Source organism: Narcine bancroftii, chromosome 6 (genome assembly GCF_036971445.1).
Source record: "Narcine bancroftii isolate sNarBan1 chromosome 6, sNarBan1.hap1, whole genome shotgun sequence".
In the NCBI taxonomy this organism is placed as follows: domain Eukaryota; kingdom Metazoa; phylum Chordata; class Chondrichthyes; order Torpediniformes; family Narcinidae; genus Narcine; species Narcine bancroftii.
The window spans coordinates 17,586,502-17,605,774 of record NC_091474.1 but is presented as its reverse complement, the minus strand read 5'-3'; the positions used below and the strand labels follow the sequence as shown (position 1 = coordinate 17,605,774).

At 41.2% G+C, this 19,273-nt stretch overlaps 1 protein-coding gene across 2 annotated transcripts in view; it reads right to left on the bottom strand.

The window, feature by feature from the left end:
- lama5 (laminin, alpha 5) overlaps window positions 1-19,273 on the bottom strand; it is a 247,739-nt gene that overhangs the window by 108,179 nt on the left and 120,287 nt on the right. The window contains exons 15-24 of one of the 2 annotated variants that reach the window (XM_069884131.1): window positions 19,070-19,204; window positions 17,815-17,952; window positions 15,465-15,511; window positions 13,059-13,158; window positions 12,807-12,859; window positions 10,946-11,051; window positions 8,933-9,035; window positions 7,555-7,711; window positions 6,126-6,261; window positions 1,132-1,274 (exon numbers count right to left, since the gene is read on the bottom strand). In XM_069884131.1, the coding sequence (XP_069740232.1) occupies window positions 1,132-1,274; window positions 6,126-6,261; window positions 7,555-7,711; window positions 8,933-9,035; window positions 10,946-11,051; window positions 12,807-12,859; window positions 13,059-13,158; window positions 15,465-15,511; window positions 17,815-17,952; window positions 19,070-19,204 (1,118 nt within the window). The remainder of the gene's footprint in view (window positions 1-1,131; window positions 1,275-6,125; window positions 6,262-7,554; window positions 7,712-8,932; window positions 9,036-10,945; window positions 11,052-12,806; window positions 12,860-13,058; window positions 13,159-15,464; window positions 15,512-17,814; window positions 17,953-19,069; window positions 19,205-19,273) is intronic. The other variant, XM_069884132.1, reaches the window with a different exon arrangement.

Genomic DNA, 19,273 nt, shown 5'->3' with positions numbered 1-19,273 from the left:
GTCTGAATCGTCATATTTCCTCAACCCAGGGAAGGATCATTCCAGGAGCAAATAAGAAAGCCACTGATCTGCATGATGCTGATGTGGTGGAAAACAGGAATTTGAACTTTACAAGGATGAAACTTGTGAGCCCTCACCTGGAGTACTGCAAATAGTTTGGTCTCCATATTTAATGACAGACATATCAGCATTGAGAGATAGTGTAGTGAGGTTTCATGAGGCTGAAAGCTGGGTGAGGGAATTGACACATGAAGCAAAAGTTGAACAGGTTGAATCTCTACTCATTCAGGTTTAGAAGAATGAAATGTGATCTCACTGAAATGTACAGGTTGTTGAGGATGTTTCCCCTTGTGCAGGGATCCAATTCATAACTTGCTGTGTGGGGGAAAAGATGTTGCCCAATGTCATCGTTAGATCACTTTGCCAATTATCATACAATATCTGGGTAATTCAGTTATTTTGTGGGATGACCGAAGGCTTCATTTAATACAGGGATGGCCAAGCTCTTAATTTAGTCATAAAGCTCATTAACAGGCCATTTCAGCCCATGAGTATGTAGCAGGGATGTAGTTTAATTGGACGTCATGGGCTCGTGGGCTGAAATGGCCTGTTACCGTACTGTATGTCTAAATTAAAAATGAAAAAGTTGGTCACTCCCAATTTAATAGATGGGTCAATGAAATTCTTCAAGGAGGAGACAAGCAAGGAGAGACTGGAGACATTGATTGATTGTAAGGGCCAGGTAATCAAAGAGAGGGTGGGGGGGTGGACAGACAAAATGAGGAGAGTCTGAGGAACCATCAGAAGTTACAGTGAGCCATCAACTTACCAGCACATCTTTGGGACATGGGAGAAAACCAGAAGAGACTCATGCAATCAGAGATCAAGTCTGGCTCCATGACTACCTCTGGGAATCCTCAATTGGAGAACTACGAAAAAAGTTTTTATTGCTTTTTTTAAAAAAAATCCCTTCCAAACAGCCAAGTTCACAGTGAACATTTGCTGCTTGCAACAATGCTTCCCGTAGTACAGCTCTGAATTCCTTCTGTCCCAAAGAAACTCAGTCGTCCACCAGACTGCATTCGGCAGAAGATGCTCTCAAATATTAAATCCAGTGCAAAGTGTTCTTACCAAGAGGATATCCTCTGCTTCAATGACCACAGACCACACACCAGGGTTGAGCACAAAGGGTTCCACAAATGTATTCTGTGGCACGGTGACAAATGTTGGCTCAGCGCTGGGAGCAAATATGATCTGCTTCGTCTGCTCCGAACCTGGGCATCAATCCACAAAAGGTAACATTATTTCTATACTTTAAGGAGATAAATTTCATTCCTTAAAATTGAACTCAGATAAGGATAACAATTTTCTACAGAAAATGATCTAAGAGTATGCAGCTTTTCCAGAGACTGAATATATTTTTCAACCAAATTAAAATAAAAGAACACCCCAAAGTAAAGTGCAGGTGATGTGGACATGGTCACATTTGAAAGCAGGAGAGAATGCATTGTGTCAAAACAGTAGAAAACTAATTTAGTTTCTGCAAACCAGAAGGAAAATGTACTTCTGGTATCTGCAATAGTTTCCTAATAAGCTAATAATTCAATAGGTTTGTATAGTTTATTAAATTAAAATTGATAAGGGTCACTATAGTTTATCCAGAGTTAAAACTCTGATAATCCAACAGTCTCTGCACAAATGCTTCCTGCTTCATTACCCAATTCAAAGTCCATACTAACCATTACTCTACTGTGAAGAGGACTTCAGCTCTACATTTATCTTTATCTGGTACAAACCTCTGGTCTTTTTTATTCTTTCTCAGATAATTGTTTTTTTAAAAATTAGACGTACAACAGTTACAGGCCCTTCCAGTCCACAAGCCTGTGGCACCCAATTAACCTACAACCCCATGCATTTTTGAAGGGTGGGGGAAAACTGAAGCACCCAAAGGAAACCCATGCAGAAATGGGGAGAACGTACCAGTTCCTTACAGATAGTGCCAGATTCGAACCCATGTCACTGACACTTTAATAGCGTTGTGCTATGAATCAATGTGCATGCATCTTTAAAATATAAATGGCATTTAACAGCCGTCCTAACTTTCCCGTGCTCGGCTGTTTCAGAAGGTAGTTAAGATTAACCTTATGATTATGGCTCTGGAGGCAAATATGAAGCACAAGTTATTTACTCACTGAAAATCAGTAAATTTAAATTTTCTTGCCACAACTTTGAAACCACTACTTATTAATTTCAAAGCTATTTACCTCATTAGAATTGTTTATCTGAACTACATTGAATTCATATTGTTTATCCATGGCTCCAGATGAAGGCACAGTAAATTTTAAGCATCCATAAACCATAAGACATTGGAGCAAAAATAGGCTATTTAGTCCATCAAGTCTGCATTTATTCACAAGCTGATCCATTTTCCCTCTCAACCCTATTGCCCATCCTTCTCTTCATAACCTTTAGAGCAGTGGTTCTCAACCTTTTTCTTTCCACTCACTTTAAGTAACCCCTATGCCATAGATGCTCTGTGATTAGTAAGGGTTTGCTTAAGGTGGTATGTGGGTGGAAAGAAAAAGTTTGAAAACCACTGTTTTAATCGTACCGAATTGACTCGTTATGTGCACTGTTTCATAACTCCAAAGGAAATGGGCCAATGACAATTTTTCTCAAGCAAAATATTTCAGTAACCATTGAGTATAGAGCTTTCCCTTCCCACTCACATACCACCTTAAGCAATCCTTGCTAATCTCAGAGCACTGATGGCATAGGGAATACTTAAAGTGGTATGTGAGTGGAAAAAGGTTGAGAACCACAGCTTTAGAGCCTGGTTAATCAATCTTAATGACCTGGCCTCCACCACCACCTTTAGCAACAAATTCCACAGATCTACCACTCTCTGGCGAAAGAAATTTCCTCCACATCTCTGTTCTAAGTGGACATCCTTCAATCCTGAAGTTGTGCCCATTTGTCCTACTCTCCCACTGTGGGAAACAACCTTTCTGTATCTACTCTGTCCACGGCTTTCAACATTCAAAATGTTTCATTGAGATCCCCCCTCATTTTGTGAAATTCCAACAAGTACAGGTCAACAGCTGACAAACACTTCTCATATGTTAACCCTTTCATTCCCAGAATCATCCTTGTGAATTAGCAAAAAAAAAAACAATCTTCTGGAAGAACTCAGCAGGTCAAATATCATCTATAGTGAAAAATTGGAGTCTGCAGACGCTGAGATTGTAGTAAAAAAAAACAGTAAACGCTGTATGAATTCAGCGTCCATAGGAGGTAAAGACACATGACTGATGTTTTGGGCCTGAAGTTACCTTGAAGAAGGGTGCAACCCCAAAACATTGGTGCCTTCTATAGACGCTGCGAGATCGGCCGAGTTCCTCCAGCATTTACTGTGTGTTTTCACAAGCACCATCTATAGTTGTCGTTTCTGAAACGTCAACTATCCCTTTGACTTCACAGATGCTGTTTGACTTGCTGAGCTCCGTCAAAAGTTTGCTTTTGGCTCCAGATTCTAACATTTGCAGTCTCCTCAGTCTCCAGGTTAAGCACAATTTCTTTGGCTCTGTATCATTCAAAGACTGCAACTGGCATTCATTCAGTCTCAGGACACTTCACAGAAGTGCAATAAAATAAAATGAAAGCCAAGCCGAATATGGGCCAAGTAGGGCGGAGTGACCAAAGTATTTTTTTTCCACAGGCGGACTATGAAGGTTCTTTGAGGAAGAGTGAGATGCCACACGCCAGTAGTGGGGAGGGTCCGAGAAGGGTCCACAGGGAGTTAAACTAATAATAAGTGGCACGCTATTAAGGGACTTGAAAATGACAACGAGAACCAACACTGCACAATGAGCAGTGAGCAGGATTCAGAGATCGGGCACAGATGGGAGAGATTTAAGACAGCAAAAGGTGAATGAGAGGAACCACACAAGTGTGTGGTCCAGCCTTCTCCAAATTTTCCTCACAGTCCAGGAGGCTGTTTGGCCCATCAACTCTATGCTGCCTTTCAAAGTAATACCATCAACTCTAATTCCCCAACTTTATTTTCCCCGTGACGTACTGTATATGCCAGTACATAAAATAGGACTTGAACTTTAAAAATGTCACCCCAAAAACCAGGGGTCACCATACATACCAAATATAAAATCCAAACCTTTGCAGCAAAGTCTAAGCACTCCCCCACGGGATCCACTCACCCAGACCGACTGTTGTCAGCTCTGTACAGGCTTTAAACAGCCTGATAAAGTAGCCAATGGTGGTTTATTTTCAAATATGCTAATAAAATGTAAACATTCACTGGGTAATTTGCTTTTAAACCATTGTTACAGCATCACTCCACTGGACAATGGGATGGTTAGTAAAGGACTATTGGGGCAGAATGTTCTCAGCAGTAAGTGTCAGACTTGGAGTAGTCTTTTCAGTGAGTATAGGTCAAAACTCAGCTCTAAAGGTTGTTATAGCCAAAGGGTGGGAGTGGGGACGAGCTCCCACTGCTGCACAAATGCTCTTCATGGCGTGCGTCTCAAACAGCCTCTGACAACTAAGTCCAACTCCTGGCCTTCACGTGTGGCATAGTTCTTATGCCCGGCAGAGCCATTCTCACTAACAGGAGAACGGGCAAAGGCAGGCTACTGGCACCTTGAAACCAGTTGCTCCGGGCAGCTAGGCCTTGTTAACCATTCCTGCTCAAGGGAAAGGCTTTGGGAGCAAACCCCAAGGAAAAATCTAGAGTCGAAGCCCCGAAGGCGGTTGACTGCTGTACCCAGTACCGGCACTGAAACTCCTGTGATGCTGCTTGCACAAAACTATATCCTCCCTTTGGACCTGTCATTAGCATGGGAGGGGGGGGGGGGGGGGGTTGCATGGGCAACAAATGGATCTCCATATCAACTCTACCTTGGCTTGCACCCTGGAGAGGCCACTCCACAGTGACTACCAGAGTGCAGTATCCATGGTCGACCACGACTGACAGAGGTCAAAACCTACATTTTAGGTGGAAATTCAGAGTTGTCTTATACAGAGTCACCTTATACGTTGACATATATGATATTTGTTCTCACATATCCATCAATTTCCTGATTTTTTTTTCAACCAGCCAGTTATGCTTGCAGACGTTTACAGCAGGAAACACATCATCCAGGAAAACCCACGCTGTCAAAGGGAGAACCTGCTAACTCTGCTCACACAGGGCCCTGAGATCAGGATTGAACCCTGAGGCTCCAATGACTGCACCACCCTAAATGTTCAGCTCATTTTTGGAACCATAACATGAATCAAGATTTGACATGAGTTATTACTACTTCAACTACATCTTCCCACTCAAACACTGAGCTGATGGTGGCTTCGAATGGACAACAAGTCCATTGAAGGCTCCTTCACCTTCCAACCTTGCACCAGAGAGGAGAGTGGGGTGTTAAGGAAAAATAGGGAGAAAGATGGATCTCATTTCCTTGAGATGTCAAGGAGAGTCCAGGTACCACTACGACTACAGGTAGAGAGCGACTAAAAGAACTAAGAAGTCACTTGTGAGATTTAAAGGCAGGAGACTACATTAGCAAATCCTGCAGGTGGCAAAGAACCTAGAATGAAGAATGCACCATTCATGCCACTTCAAGCTTAATCGGGTAAATTGCCCAAGAATGGTCTCTTGCAGATTAACAACGCAGTCTCTTTAACCACCACATTGTAGAGGTCATCATCTGTGTGGCTAAATTCTTACCTGTTCTTTGTCCCTGATAAGATGCAACTTTGCCAAATACTGTGACAGATCCTGTATTAATATACCTCAAGATTAAACAAAACAAATAAATCTCCGAATCCATCAAATTCATCATTATTTTTGACTCTATTCTGCAAAAACCAAAAGGAATTTGACAATGGCACATAGGTACAACTAGGGCTACAAATAGCAAAGGAGACTTGCACATCTCCACATCATAGATGCAAAGTCTCCTTTTCATCCACCTACAAAGTATGTTAGCCTCATCCACACCCACAAGCAATGTGAATGAAACAAAGATGGGAGTAAACACCTAGACTTGTAGCAAAAGGATGAATGACCAGAAAGGGCATTTAAGGGGGAATAAAAAGCCCAGAAAGCCACTTACAGTTTGCACATGCATCGAGATTTACTTCGCTGACCATGACCATCCCTTTCACGTCAGTGGGTCCACGGTTCACAAAGCGGAAGACAATGCGAAACAGGTCAGGGGAGGCCACATTGACAGTCACAACTACCTTAGGCTAGAGGAGAAAGAAGCAGATGGGATGCATAATTCCACCACTTCACCATGCAACTATTCCCAAAGCCAGTAACCAAACTAGATTGAGCACGCCTCTAACTAGCCACATGCAAAAATTTCTTCAACTAGGACTCGACATCACTGGAAGATGCGACTGCTTCGATAGATCAAGCAGTTTTAAAATGTATTACAATTTCACCTTATTTGAACAAATACATTAGTGGCATTGAAGAACATTCCCAACAATATTCCCTTGGAATGAAACTCAATAACTTTTTAGCAAAATTGAAAATTAATCATTTTATGATACAAATGTTCTTTTTATTAAAAAATAGAATTATATACTGTTCTCAAAACTCTCAATATCTTTGATCTTTAATTTCTTTTTCACTTCCCCCTTTGCAGACATGCAAGAACTGCACTATCTCTCATGAATTCTAGAAGCCAAATTAAGGTTAAGACAAGAAATTATGCATTATTAATAAATTTTTCATGATATTTGGTGGGCTCTTTGTGTGCTGAACAGTTCTTCGTTCCAGATCTCAATGAGTCTATTTGACAATGTTTTAGTAATCAGGCATTCTCAATGGTCAATTACTGTTATTCAACAATGAAATACATCAAATGTAATAAAAAGTATTATCTTAGAAACTATTGTTCAATGTTCTGAGCTCAATAGGTTGATAAATGAGTTCTCATTGGAATCTTCACATCTTTGTGGCTTGATTAATACAGGAACATGGTTCCGATGGTAGCAGTAATCCTGGAATGGCTCATCGCTGATGGACTGCAGCTGCAGTAAATGCTGACAAGCAAATTAATCTCTGGTAGTCTTCATGAGATGGCCATACTTAGGAGCAAGTGATCAGGAGTGGAATCACGTCCTAGGAATATCAAAACTAACTACAAACTATCTCACTCATATAGACTTGAGCTTGAATCTGACATCTTCAGTCTCTAGCAGGCAATAGTTACCCCCCCCCCCTTGAGCCATTGAAGGATTGCAAAATCCTTTTTATTGGGCAAGCATGTGTTGCAATGTAAACCTCTCTAAGTCTTATTTTTTTCTTCAATTGTTTTAGGTTGTGAAGCAAAGATGTGATTGGAATTCTGTGATGAGCTTACCCACTCAAATATCCAAGCAGAACTTTCAGCTATTCTCTGTCAGTTGTCAGAGATTAAACTATAAACTGTTGGAAAAAGGCATGTAGAGAACAAAATCTAAATACAGCGTGATAAAGAGCTAACTGACCGAACATGCTTTTATGTACGTATGAAGTGACCCTGCACCTACCTGAATTGGAGACATCTGTGCATATCCCCTCCAGCTAAAGTTTTCAAACTCAAGCGGATTAAAACCAAAACGAACAGCTCTCCCATCAGGAGCTGCACCATCCTCAATCTCAAACCGCAAATGGTGCAGGTCAGGGAAGTAATGATCAGGCTTTGCCCTTTAATTAAAAAAATGAAAACATTAAGGGGGATAGAATCTAAAGATCTATGACTGACATCTTGTAGCAATTCAGATTTCAGACACTTTTTCTGTGAGCTATGTCATTCCACATGCATTCTCTTTTCAGGGCAGGCTTTAAATGAGCGGTGGAAAACTACCCAAGAAACTCAAGTATTACGACTCAGTTGTGAGGAATATTACACTGAAGCCCAAACACAGTCAACATCCATTTTAACCTGATGTAACAGAATATCCAATGAAATAGAAGAGGAGTTAACCATGATCACACAGCAGAATTGCTCAAGGGAGAACGATGGTCAACAAGCCAATGAAGTTTGAGGATTTTGAATGTATGGCTTAAATCATGAGGTCAGCTTGCACAAATTGGTTTGTATTTACTGGAGGTCAGGAGCTCAAAAGGGTGAGCAAAATCAGTTTTTAAATGAGAGGAAGAAAGTTGATAAAGAAATAGAGAGAATTGATATTAAAAGAACATGGTGATACAATTTCAAAATTCATCCGAGAATTCCCCAGAAAATTAGTCTCAATGGTCGGATGAATGGCAAGATGATGCTGCCCAACTTTCTCAGTAAATTATGGAGTTGAGAATATTGTAGTAGACGACTGGGCCACCAATGTTGGTCATGAGCTTTAAATGATGGACCAGAGCTAGAAGGATGGAATGGTTCACTTCTGTTTTAGGCAGTATCATCAAATGTTCATATGAAAAAGCAGTATGAATATTATTGCATAAAATTAAAAATCAGAGCAGATTTATTGTATTCTCATTCCAATCTCATCCGAACCCTCACTTCTACAATCTGAATGAACAGGATGTCAGGTGCTTTGGAGGTTGGGAAGGAACTTATTCCATGGTGATTGTTAATTATTCAAATACTCTACCATGAACATGTTCTGCATGTGAACACATTACACGGGTAGAGGGGAGGAGAGAATAATCTCCTTATAGTTTATTTACTCATTTAAAAGCAGTCATTTCAAGGCACAAATACTGTCAAACCACCAGAGTTGCAGTGTTCTTTTATTTGAACTCTTAAGACAATTGGTTCAAAACTTCAGTAACCTCTCAGTGCTGACTGCCATGCACCTGAAACACCCATATTCAACACACACATCCAATAGATCACAACTCAGAACATTGGGAATCCCTGCCGAAAGGAGACAGCTCGAAGGCAAGAACATTAAATTGAAGTCCTACTGGTTGCAGGCACGTCCTTCAATATTCTGTCTGCACTGGCAACTCCCCAACTGCTCATGACAGGTCAATCTGCCCAAGGAGCCCCCAATGTCACACTGGCAACCTGCAGGCAAAAAACAATAGCATCAAAACACAAACAGATGATAGTTAATCTTTACATCAATATACTTAAGAGCAAATCCAATTGCTAAACATTTGGCAGCACCAACTTCATCACAAGCAATTTGCATTAATGGATTCGTGTAGTATTGAAGACAAGGCCTTTGCTACTGCATCAATAGTAACTGTTGCAGGCCTGCCGAATCTTAGCTCTGGCCCTTTTTTAAAACTTTATATTGACAGAGTAAAAGTTGAGATGCGCAGGGGATGTGCTGCAGTCAGCAGAGAACATTTCCATTAATCCCTATATGGAGGATGCTGTTTCAGTCATTTAATGGAATTTTCAGTGATACAACACCCCCAACCCCCACCACATTCTTCGTCCCCCTGTTTCCTTTCCTCTAGTTCTGATTTGCCCTCTCTTCCCTTCTCAGAGCCAAAATAAATTCTGACCTTTTCTCTCATCATATCCAATTAACACCATTTGGCTGTTAGGTCTGGACTCCTCCCACTCCCATCTTCCACCTTAATCTTTAATTATGAGGCTTGGCTGATTTTTTACTTGCATCTTGAAGAAGGCCTCAGGCCCAAAACGTCGGTAATATATCTTTACCTCCTATGGCCGCTGTGAGACCAGTTTTTCTGTGTGTTTTTAAGACAATCTCAGTATCTGCAGGCTTCCATCTTTCACTCAGTGATACAGATCACTGTGTGAACTACAGATCAGAGACACCATCCTCCTTCACCAAGCTTTAACAAACCTTGAGAGGTTGGGAAGCGGCAGACCCAATGGAAATCGAGGCATCATTTAGTACAAAATGTAATGCCTCACATTCTCCCTGCCACAGACATACGGACTTCAAATGCTTATGTGGGAAAGCTTAATGTCCTTGTGAAAAGATTGCTCCCACTGGCTATGGATTTCTGGGGCTTCTTCCAAGGGGTGGTGATGTTGCTACAAAAACACAAACACAAAGAAAGGGTACGTAATCACTTTTTCATTTCAATTTGTTCCTAGTAGCTAGAACAACACTGTGAGGGTGGTCCAATAGAGGTCCAACATTCAAGAGTAGGTGGAATGAGCTGTCAGGAGATTTAGAGGCAGGTATAATTATGACATTTAAAAATTATTTAGACAGGTACATGGATAGAAAATGTTTAAAGGGATATCAGCCAACTACAGGCAAATGTGACTAGCTCAGATGAGCAACTTGGTTAGTATGGATGAGTTGGACTAAAGGGCCTATTTCACATCAACCGGGCCAAGGCTTGGAGAAGATACAACTTTTGTTTTTAATCAGCAAGCAGAAGTCACAAATTAACTGCCCTGTCTCTGACCTCACTGCTCCATCCTGTACTCTCACCACTCCCTCTGCAACTTTGACACAAACCCCTTCCAGCTCTGCAGTTTGACGTGGAGCTGAACACAAGAGCACAGTGACCACTCTCTTTACAACTTGTGCTTGGCTGGGAGAGGAGAACTGACCCAGCATGCCTGCAAGAACTTAAGAGTTAATGGAAATCTATATTTAGTTGAAGCAGAATGAGGGCAAATTCAGAATAGTCAGTCCCAATGTCCACCATCACTATCACCCAAACCTCCCTCAGTGACGAATGTCAAGATTCACCAAACTCAGCATGGTAGGAAAGGGAGACCACCAAAACTCTGGGGAGTCATCACACCATCTCTCTCATTAATCCTGTTCTCAGGTTTCAATTCATTGCTGCACATCAAACACAGCAGTAACTATGGCTTTCAGAATTTTTGCGAGAGGGTCGTCAGAGAGCAAAATTGGACATAAAGCAGCCAAAAGCTTTATGAACTTTTGGAGCCCAGCTCACAGGGTTGGATGTTGATACGTGACAGCATAAACTCAAAAGAGAACAGATCAGGCTGGGCAATTGGTAACTTACCTTGGCAGCCAAAATAGTTCTTGTAGCTGAGGTTATAATATCCTGCTTTACAAGCTGTGCATTGTTGCGTGCAGACGTTAGGCTTACAGTAACAGTGGCCATCATTCTGCAAAGCAAAACAGAAAACCTTACAGAGATCATCATAAAAAAGACCTTGCATTGTGACAGCCAATATCTTCAATTTCTATGTTCAAGCAAAGTACTGTTTGCAGTGGTCATTATTTTCCAGGAGAGCAACAGAATAGATAGGTAGAATGTTTACACTCTATGGGCATGCTGTTGTGGTTTAGAATTTCATTTGCTATATTTCGGATTATAAGCTTGCCTTTTTGCAACCCCATATCCTGGATTAATGTTAGATTTATGAACCAGTCTGTGGTTATACAAATAGTTTGGCATCGCCATGAAAAAAATGTGTTACAGTTACCATAGCAATTAGCACAATGTTGTTACAGCGCTAGCAACCAGTGTTCGAATCCGGTGCTGTAAGGATTTTGTACGCCCTCCACGTGTCTGCATGGGTTTCCTCCAGGTGCTCAAAAATTGTACTGGGGTTATGGCGTAATTGAGCAGCTCATCGGCCAGAAAGGCTTGTTACCATGTTGTATATCTAAATTTTCAATAAAAGGATATTTTTGTCTTGGATTTGCTGGTCCCAAAAATAATACTGGGGTATTATTCATCAGCACAGGGTTCATTAGAACATCTTGCAAGCCTGCTTCCACCAGAACTTTGCTCGCTTCAGATCCACCAAGGCCAACTCTGGCCTCTGAAAGGAACAAGAGCTGATCTTTACATGTCCAATTGACTCACACGCAGCAATGATTGGCCACCTCGGGCAATTCTAACAATGCTTCCCATGAGACTTCTGGGGAACTCTCACCATCTGGAAGTAGACAGTCCTATCGAGTGTTAGACAGACCCCAAAGAATGGAATCTGATGCATTCCTTCTGGAGTTCACAGAGAGGAGTGTTTTCTTATGGAGCTCTCGCAAGACTTTGCTCTGCTGGTGGATTGTGTTCCCAGAAATTATTTTAAAGGAATAAAAATTTACAAGAAATAAATGGTGCAGACGGAAAAATTAAGAATGCGGCGTAATGCCTTCTGCTCGAAATGCCACTGGCTTCACTCACTACTGACATGGCGCTGGGTACAAAAGGCAACCAACATTCTCCAAATGGATCCATGAGAAATTTCTATCTCTAAGACTGAACAGGGTGGTGAATCTGTAGAATTCACTGCCCATTAAACCAGTGGAAGCTACCACAGTAAATATATTCAAGACAAGGTTGGATAGATTTTTAGATTGTAAGGGAATTAATGGATATGGGGAAAAAGTAGGTAGGTGGAGATGAGCCGATCATCACATCAGCCATGATCTTGTTGAATGGGGGATCAGGCTCGACAGGCGAGATAATCTACTCCTGCTCCTATTTCTTATGTTCTTATGAATATCATACAGATATAGGCAAGTGCATGATGGTCACAAGGCAAAAAAAAAATTCAGACAAGAGAAGATTCTAGAAGGCAGCAGCAGGGAGGAACAGAGATAGCAGGAGAAAAAATTCCTAATAATTAACTACTTTTTCAATGAAGTGCCAATATTAATTTTAGTTTAGACATACAGCATGGTTACAGGCCGTTCCAGCCCACAGGCCCATGCCGCCAAAATACTCCAGTCAACCTTCAGGCCCCGTACATTTTGAAGGGTGAGGGGAAACAGGAGCACCCAGAGGAGACCAATCAAACTCCTTAGAGACAGCGCTGGATTTGAACCTGGGTCACTGGTGCTGTAATAGCATTGCCCTATGGATCCACAATCTCATGGAGACATTTCTAGTGTTCAGCAAAGTAACCAACCTGCAAGCATTCCGCAACACCATTTAGTGTACCTTCGGTGTGACAATGACAGCCTGAAAACAAATGTACAATGTCAGTAAAAGGCAATGGCAGAATTCTGCCAGGAAATTATTTTAAATCACTAGGCATCTTTGAATCCAGTCATAAATGAATTCAGGTGTTCAAACCCGCGCAACAATGAATGAATGTCAAAATAAAACATCCTCGGGCATTAAATTTGGCTCGCTGTTGAGACACAAAGACATTTCTTACTGGAACATCCCCAAGGGTTTTCTGGTGAGAGATTCCAAAAGAGAGGCTTGCACTTATCACAGGCAGAACCTTCAACATGGGCTCGACATTGACAGGATTCCTGAATGGGGTGGGGAAAAAGGACAAACATGTCAGGAACAGCTCACCTGCTCAAGCACTCGTTTTGCTCTCTCCGCTGGAAAAGCCCCATAGGATTGGAAAAGTGCAGGACCCACCTAAATTCAGCACTTGCAAAGTGAAACTGATCACCATAAGACATAGAAGCAGAAATAGGCCATTCTCCCCCACTGACCCCGCTCTGCCCCTGCCTTCTCTGACTGTTCAAATACCTATCAATCTGCCTTAAATACACCCAATGACTTGGCCTCCACAGTCACCCATGGTAGCAAATGCCAGAGGTTCACCATTCTCTGGCTAAAGAAATTTATCTCCAGGTCCATTTTAAATGGACACCCTTCAATCCTGATGTTGTGCCAACTCTTGAATCCAAAATGGATGAAATGTGTCACCAATCTGAAGTTATTTCTGGCTTCCCAACCCCAATGAATGGTTTCAAAGCCTTTATTTTGGTCGTTCATATTGGGTGATACAATGAGCTACAAAAATTTTTAAAAAGAGCAGTCGTTTCTGTAATGAGAGTTTGATGATGTGGCAAGATGTAGCATCCTTAACGTAACAAAACCTCGCAAGTCTCTTTACAGGAACATAATGTAGAGCAGCGATGATCAGGCTGTAAATGGTGAGGTAGGCTCATGGGGCCAAGAAATCTATTCCTTCCTTACCTTTTTTATTACCAAACCATGTTTGACATGGAGCCCATATAAGCAAATCTTAGGGTTGATGACAAAAAAGGTCACACAAATTGATAGGTCATTAGAAAAATATAAAAAGATAGCAATATTGGAAATTGTAATAAAAACAGTTTATCTCTCCACAGATGCTGTTTGATCTGCTGAGTGTTTGCAATGTTTTCTGCCCTTATTTCAGGTTTAAAAGATCACAAGGAGAGTGGGAAATAATTGAAAAGCATCATCTCCACATAATAAGCAGCTGTCATAAAGAAGTGAATGCTTTAGGTTTTTCTAAACACACAGACACGCACACAGACATAGAGGTCTGACAGTTCAATTGTGACCTTCAAACTCAAGCACATCAACTCAAGCCTTCATCCATTCAACAAACAGCATTCAAAAATGCTCAATTAATAAAAATGGTTCACAACTTTCATCCATGCCTTTCTGATGGTCTTAGTAAAAACTAGGGTGTCAAGAGATTACAAAGCAAGGCTTGGATATCTGAACAACATGTTTGATGCTCAGTGTTGCTTTGGTCGTGGGGCGCAGAACGATTTCAGATCAGAAGTTCCTGCCTTGTAGGCCATGAATCTGAATACCCTTTTTAAAATCAAATATTAGCCTTAAGAAAAGCACAGAGGCAGCAGGAACTAACATGGGAGAGCTCCTTCTTTGAAACCACTGATTGTTTCTTTAAAAGAGCCCACCAGAAGCATGTTAACCATTATAGTATTCCTTCCCAGCTCCAACCAGCAGCAAACTTTATTGAACAAGACCTGACTATAAAAACAGAACACAATTCTCAGCAGGTCGGGCAACATCCACAGAGAGTTTCAAGCCAATGACCTTTAACTGAAAGCTCAACAGATACAAAATGTTAACTGTATATTTCTCTCCAGAGATGCTGTCTGACCTGCTGAGCTTCTCTAAAATTTTCCATTTTTACTCGTGATTTCCAGTATCTGAAGTCATTTTGCTTTTTAACAGCCTGCCCAGTTTTGCAGAGCTCAGGTTGTTCATTTTGTTGGAACATTTATGTTCTTGCTTGAAGCAGATTGTATACTGCTGGGTCCCCCTGCCTGGCTTAGTATGATGTCACGTTTACGATTGTTACATTTAAGGTTATGGTTAGTTGGTCTGTGAAAGGAACACCCAATTAGGGTTCTATTCAACACCTGAGCAAACTATAAATTAACAGGGAAGAGCTGAGCCGCCAAAACAAAAGACACATTTTACTAGCTTGTTTCTGCAACTTAAAACCCAATTAACTTACAATTCTAGGTGAAGTTTATCACTGCTTCACAAAAGAAGAGTATATATCCATTTCAAAAAAATCAACTCTTTTTCTCAGCTCAAAGAGGAAGGTTTCCTCCATGTGGCATCTGCCACTGACATCACAAAAAAACAAAGTTATCGAGGCATTTTAACAAGAACTGCTGCCTTGTGTGAGAATGAGTATTTGGAGGAATCCCTCCTACTGGGTTAATGATGCAATTAAAATGGAGTGACTTGAAGTATTTCCCCTTCCTTTTCCCTCATTAATCTTCTGGCCATTATTTGACAGGATCCTTTTGCTCAGTTAAAACATGCAGTTCAACAGCTTTTCACTTACACCATGAGCGGAGAGAGAGGTAGAGCCTGCCGGGTCACAGGAAGCCACTGCAAATAAAAATCAGAACACAGTGAGATACCAGGAGAATTCTAATTTACCAGATAATTATGCCTCACCAAACATGATGGTTACACTACAGGATCTGAACCTCTTGGAGGATGCAATATGATGGGCTGGAACTACAAGCTCCTTATTTTAAAAAAAAGGGCAAAGGTTCTCCAATCCCAAAAGGGAGATTCCATTGATAGGAACATAAAGTGTGAGTGTGTGTGGGGGGGGGGGGGGGATGACAATGTAACATGTGTGGGGGGGGGGGAGGGGGAGTAAAGGACCTTTATACCAATGAAGTCTGAAAGATGAAAAAGCACCCTGTTGACTTCTAAAGCCTTGTGATGCAAGGTAAAGGCCACATCAAACTGGCAACTAAAGAGCTATCAAAAATACTCATGTGAGGAATAATTCCCTGAAACAGTGTTATATATTTTCTGAATTAATTTTACCTAATATTATACAATTAAATAAGTAGAAACGTGCTCATAAAGCTTACACGTAGATCAGCTTGGTGTGTCCATGCATTGGAGTGGCAGATCTGACCTTTCCCTCCTGCCCTGAATCACCAGCAAGTACAGGACTGGAGGGAGTGAGGGATTAGGTGCAAGGTCCTATTTTTAGTTGAACTGGAAACTTTGATCAAAAAGGTGAGAGTAGGGAACTTGTTTGCTTAACATTATGTTTGAAATTACTTTCTAGTGGTGCAAGTTGTCTTAAGCATATTATTATTTCATAATTAATCAGATCTAGCTGAATCACTTTTAAATGTCTGATTACCAAAGACAAACAATAATAATCCAAATGCCTTTGAAATCATTGAGACCTTTAGGATCAGTCATTTGTGTCCACTTCACAAGAGAATCGCAAGCCATCTCCCTTCATTGGCCCCGCCTAGGTCGTGAAGGGATGTTGTGGGAGTGAGGGTGGATCAAGCATTATCTCGACAGTGATGGCTTGAAGGTGCGCTGGGAAGAGATTTTTTTTCATGCCACATAGTAGAGTGGATTGTTCACCCACACAGAGTTACACTGGACAGAAACAGGCCCTTCAGCCCACCATGTACATTCTGATCATTTGTAGAAAAACACAAAAGTCTGCAGATGCGGTGACTGAAGTAAAAACACGAGCTGGAGAAACTCAGCAGGTCAAACTGCTACTTTAAATAGCAAAGATAAAGTTATACAACCAACATTTTGGCCTGAGCCCTTCATCAAGGCCAAAAACGTTGGTCAAGTATCTTTATTTTTACTATTTCAAGTATGCCGTTTGACCTGCTGAGTTTCTCCAGCATTGTAGTTTTTACATCTGATTATTTATCCCCATCCACACTAGTTCCATGTGCCCACATTCTATTGCATTCTTCAACATAATGACTATTCAAGTGCCCATCAAAATATTAAATGTGATGATTGTATCTGATTTCATCACATTCCCAGGCATCCAGTTCCAAATGTCGATAACTCTCTGCAAAGAACCTTCCCCACAAATCCCTTTTAAAGCCACCTCCTCTCATCTTAAATGTGAGCCCTCATTTTTTCTTAAATTCCTTCCTCCCTACTTATGAGTTTACATACATGTGTCAGTTCATCCCTGTCTCCTTCACTCCAGGGAAAATATGACCACTTTGTTCAATCTCTGTATAACTTGCCTCCAATCCAGGCAACCTCGTGGAGAATGTCCTCTGCAGTCACATTCTCCAAGTGTGGTCTAACCATGCCAGGAACTGATCAAATTTGGAATGAGAATCTGCACTTTGGATTGGCTGATTCTTTTGGTCAGATTATCCAAATTAAACCTTCCTGCCTAAACCAGGAAGATAAAAATCTACTTGACATATTTGCAGTTTCATTGTGATCTTATAGCACATTGACCTCGATATGCCAGCAATGGTGAAATATTAACATCCTCCAGACACACACTGTCACCCATAATTCACAAGTCAGGACATTTGTAGAGATTTCAACCCATATTTTTTTAAGGCTACTTATTAAACAGGAACAGTTCAGATTTAAAAAAATATTAATTGCTCTTCTAGTAATATCCGATATTGTGATTCCATAGCCAGGACAGTTGTGTATGGTCTTGAATTATTATTGCCGTGTTGACGTCCCATAACAAATAGTTATTGTTTGATCACTGAAGGCTAAACACAAATGCATCCAAGATGCCCTGTGAAATTGAACACAGATCAACTTTCACAAAATTATATAATTACTTGATTATTTTTCCAGTTATGAACTCTTATTCAGTTTAACAAGTTCTGTTTGAGGGTGCAACACAAGGCCATCAAGCTGCTTACCTCTACAATCTGGGAAGCCATAAGCTCCTTCTACACACATGTCACAATGCACCCCAGTCACGTAAGGACGGCAACTACACTCTCCCGTTTCCTGGTCGCAGGAATTAATGTACGAGCCTTCCGAGGTACACAGACAAGCTGCAATGAACAACCAAGTGGTCAGAGGGTTGAACCAGTTCCACACATGCTGGTCCCAAATATCCAGGGAAATTAACTGTGCATACAAGCTTTGAAACATCCTCTCTAGAGCCTGAGTAGAGGTGGGGGCTCTCAAGCAGGTCAGGAAGAAAAACATTAACCAAAAGACACTGAAGGCTCACTCAAAGGATGTACTCACATTCAGCCATTGGCTCAACCTTCCTAAGTCCCTTTGTACACTCCTAAGACCCTTTAATTTATCTATTTCTGTGCCATTTTAAACAACTATTTCTTTCATGCTTTCATCTGCCTTTATTTAAAAAAATAAATTGTAAACAGTTGACATTCCTGCTATGATTTCTGGATCACCACCAGAACAAGAGGCATTTATGTTTACGAGTCCCGTTTCATATTAGCTCACTAGTTTTAAATTCATACACACAGCACAGTAACAGGCCCTTTCGGCCCACAAGCCCATGCTGCCCAATTACACCCAATTGGCCATGAGTGTTTGGTTTATCCAGGACATCAAGTCTATCAACCAGTCAAACAGCAGCAGGCACACTCAAATATGACCACAGGTTGGCATAGCAGCAACAGAGCTCCTGGCCAGTTCAGTTCGTGCTCCAAATCCTCCTCCATCTTTACCATTGTCCAATGAGCTAACAAGTGAATTGCAGTTAATAGTTTGCCACAAGCTGGTTTACATTTGGAGCTTTGTTACATGACCAAAATTTACTTAACGCCGAGAGATTTGAACTCTTGTTACAATCAGGGGAAGGTGGCCGAATGAATAGCCTTCCCCTATAAGACAAGAACTTGGAGAGTGTGTTTGGAATAATGGCAGTGTGAAGATTACGGAGATAATATGGTGTTCTGGAAACTGGAGAAATGCTTCAAGATGGGTGGCACTGTATTAATTCCAATATTATAGCCATGTTTACTTCTTTTGTCTTTTAGCATTAACTCTTCTCCACTAACTAAACCTAACGCACATTCACAACTCTGATTCACGACTCTGCAAGATCTGAGAGCTGGTGTGTCTTGTTCACCTTATTCGAGGAGGCTATTGTGGCTCAAGACTAAAGTTTAACATGCAATTCACTAAGTTCCTCACGTGTGCAGCTGTGGTATCCGTAGAAACCTGGTGCGCACTGGTTGCACGTGAGTCCCGAGTAGCTGGGAAGGCACTGGCACTGACCCGTTGAGCTACAGATGTTGTCCACTGATCCATGTTCGTCACAAGTGCAAACTATAGAAAGGAAAACAAACCAGTCAGCGGTCACTTGAACCCATGGGAAGAATGTTAATGCCAATCTGT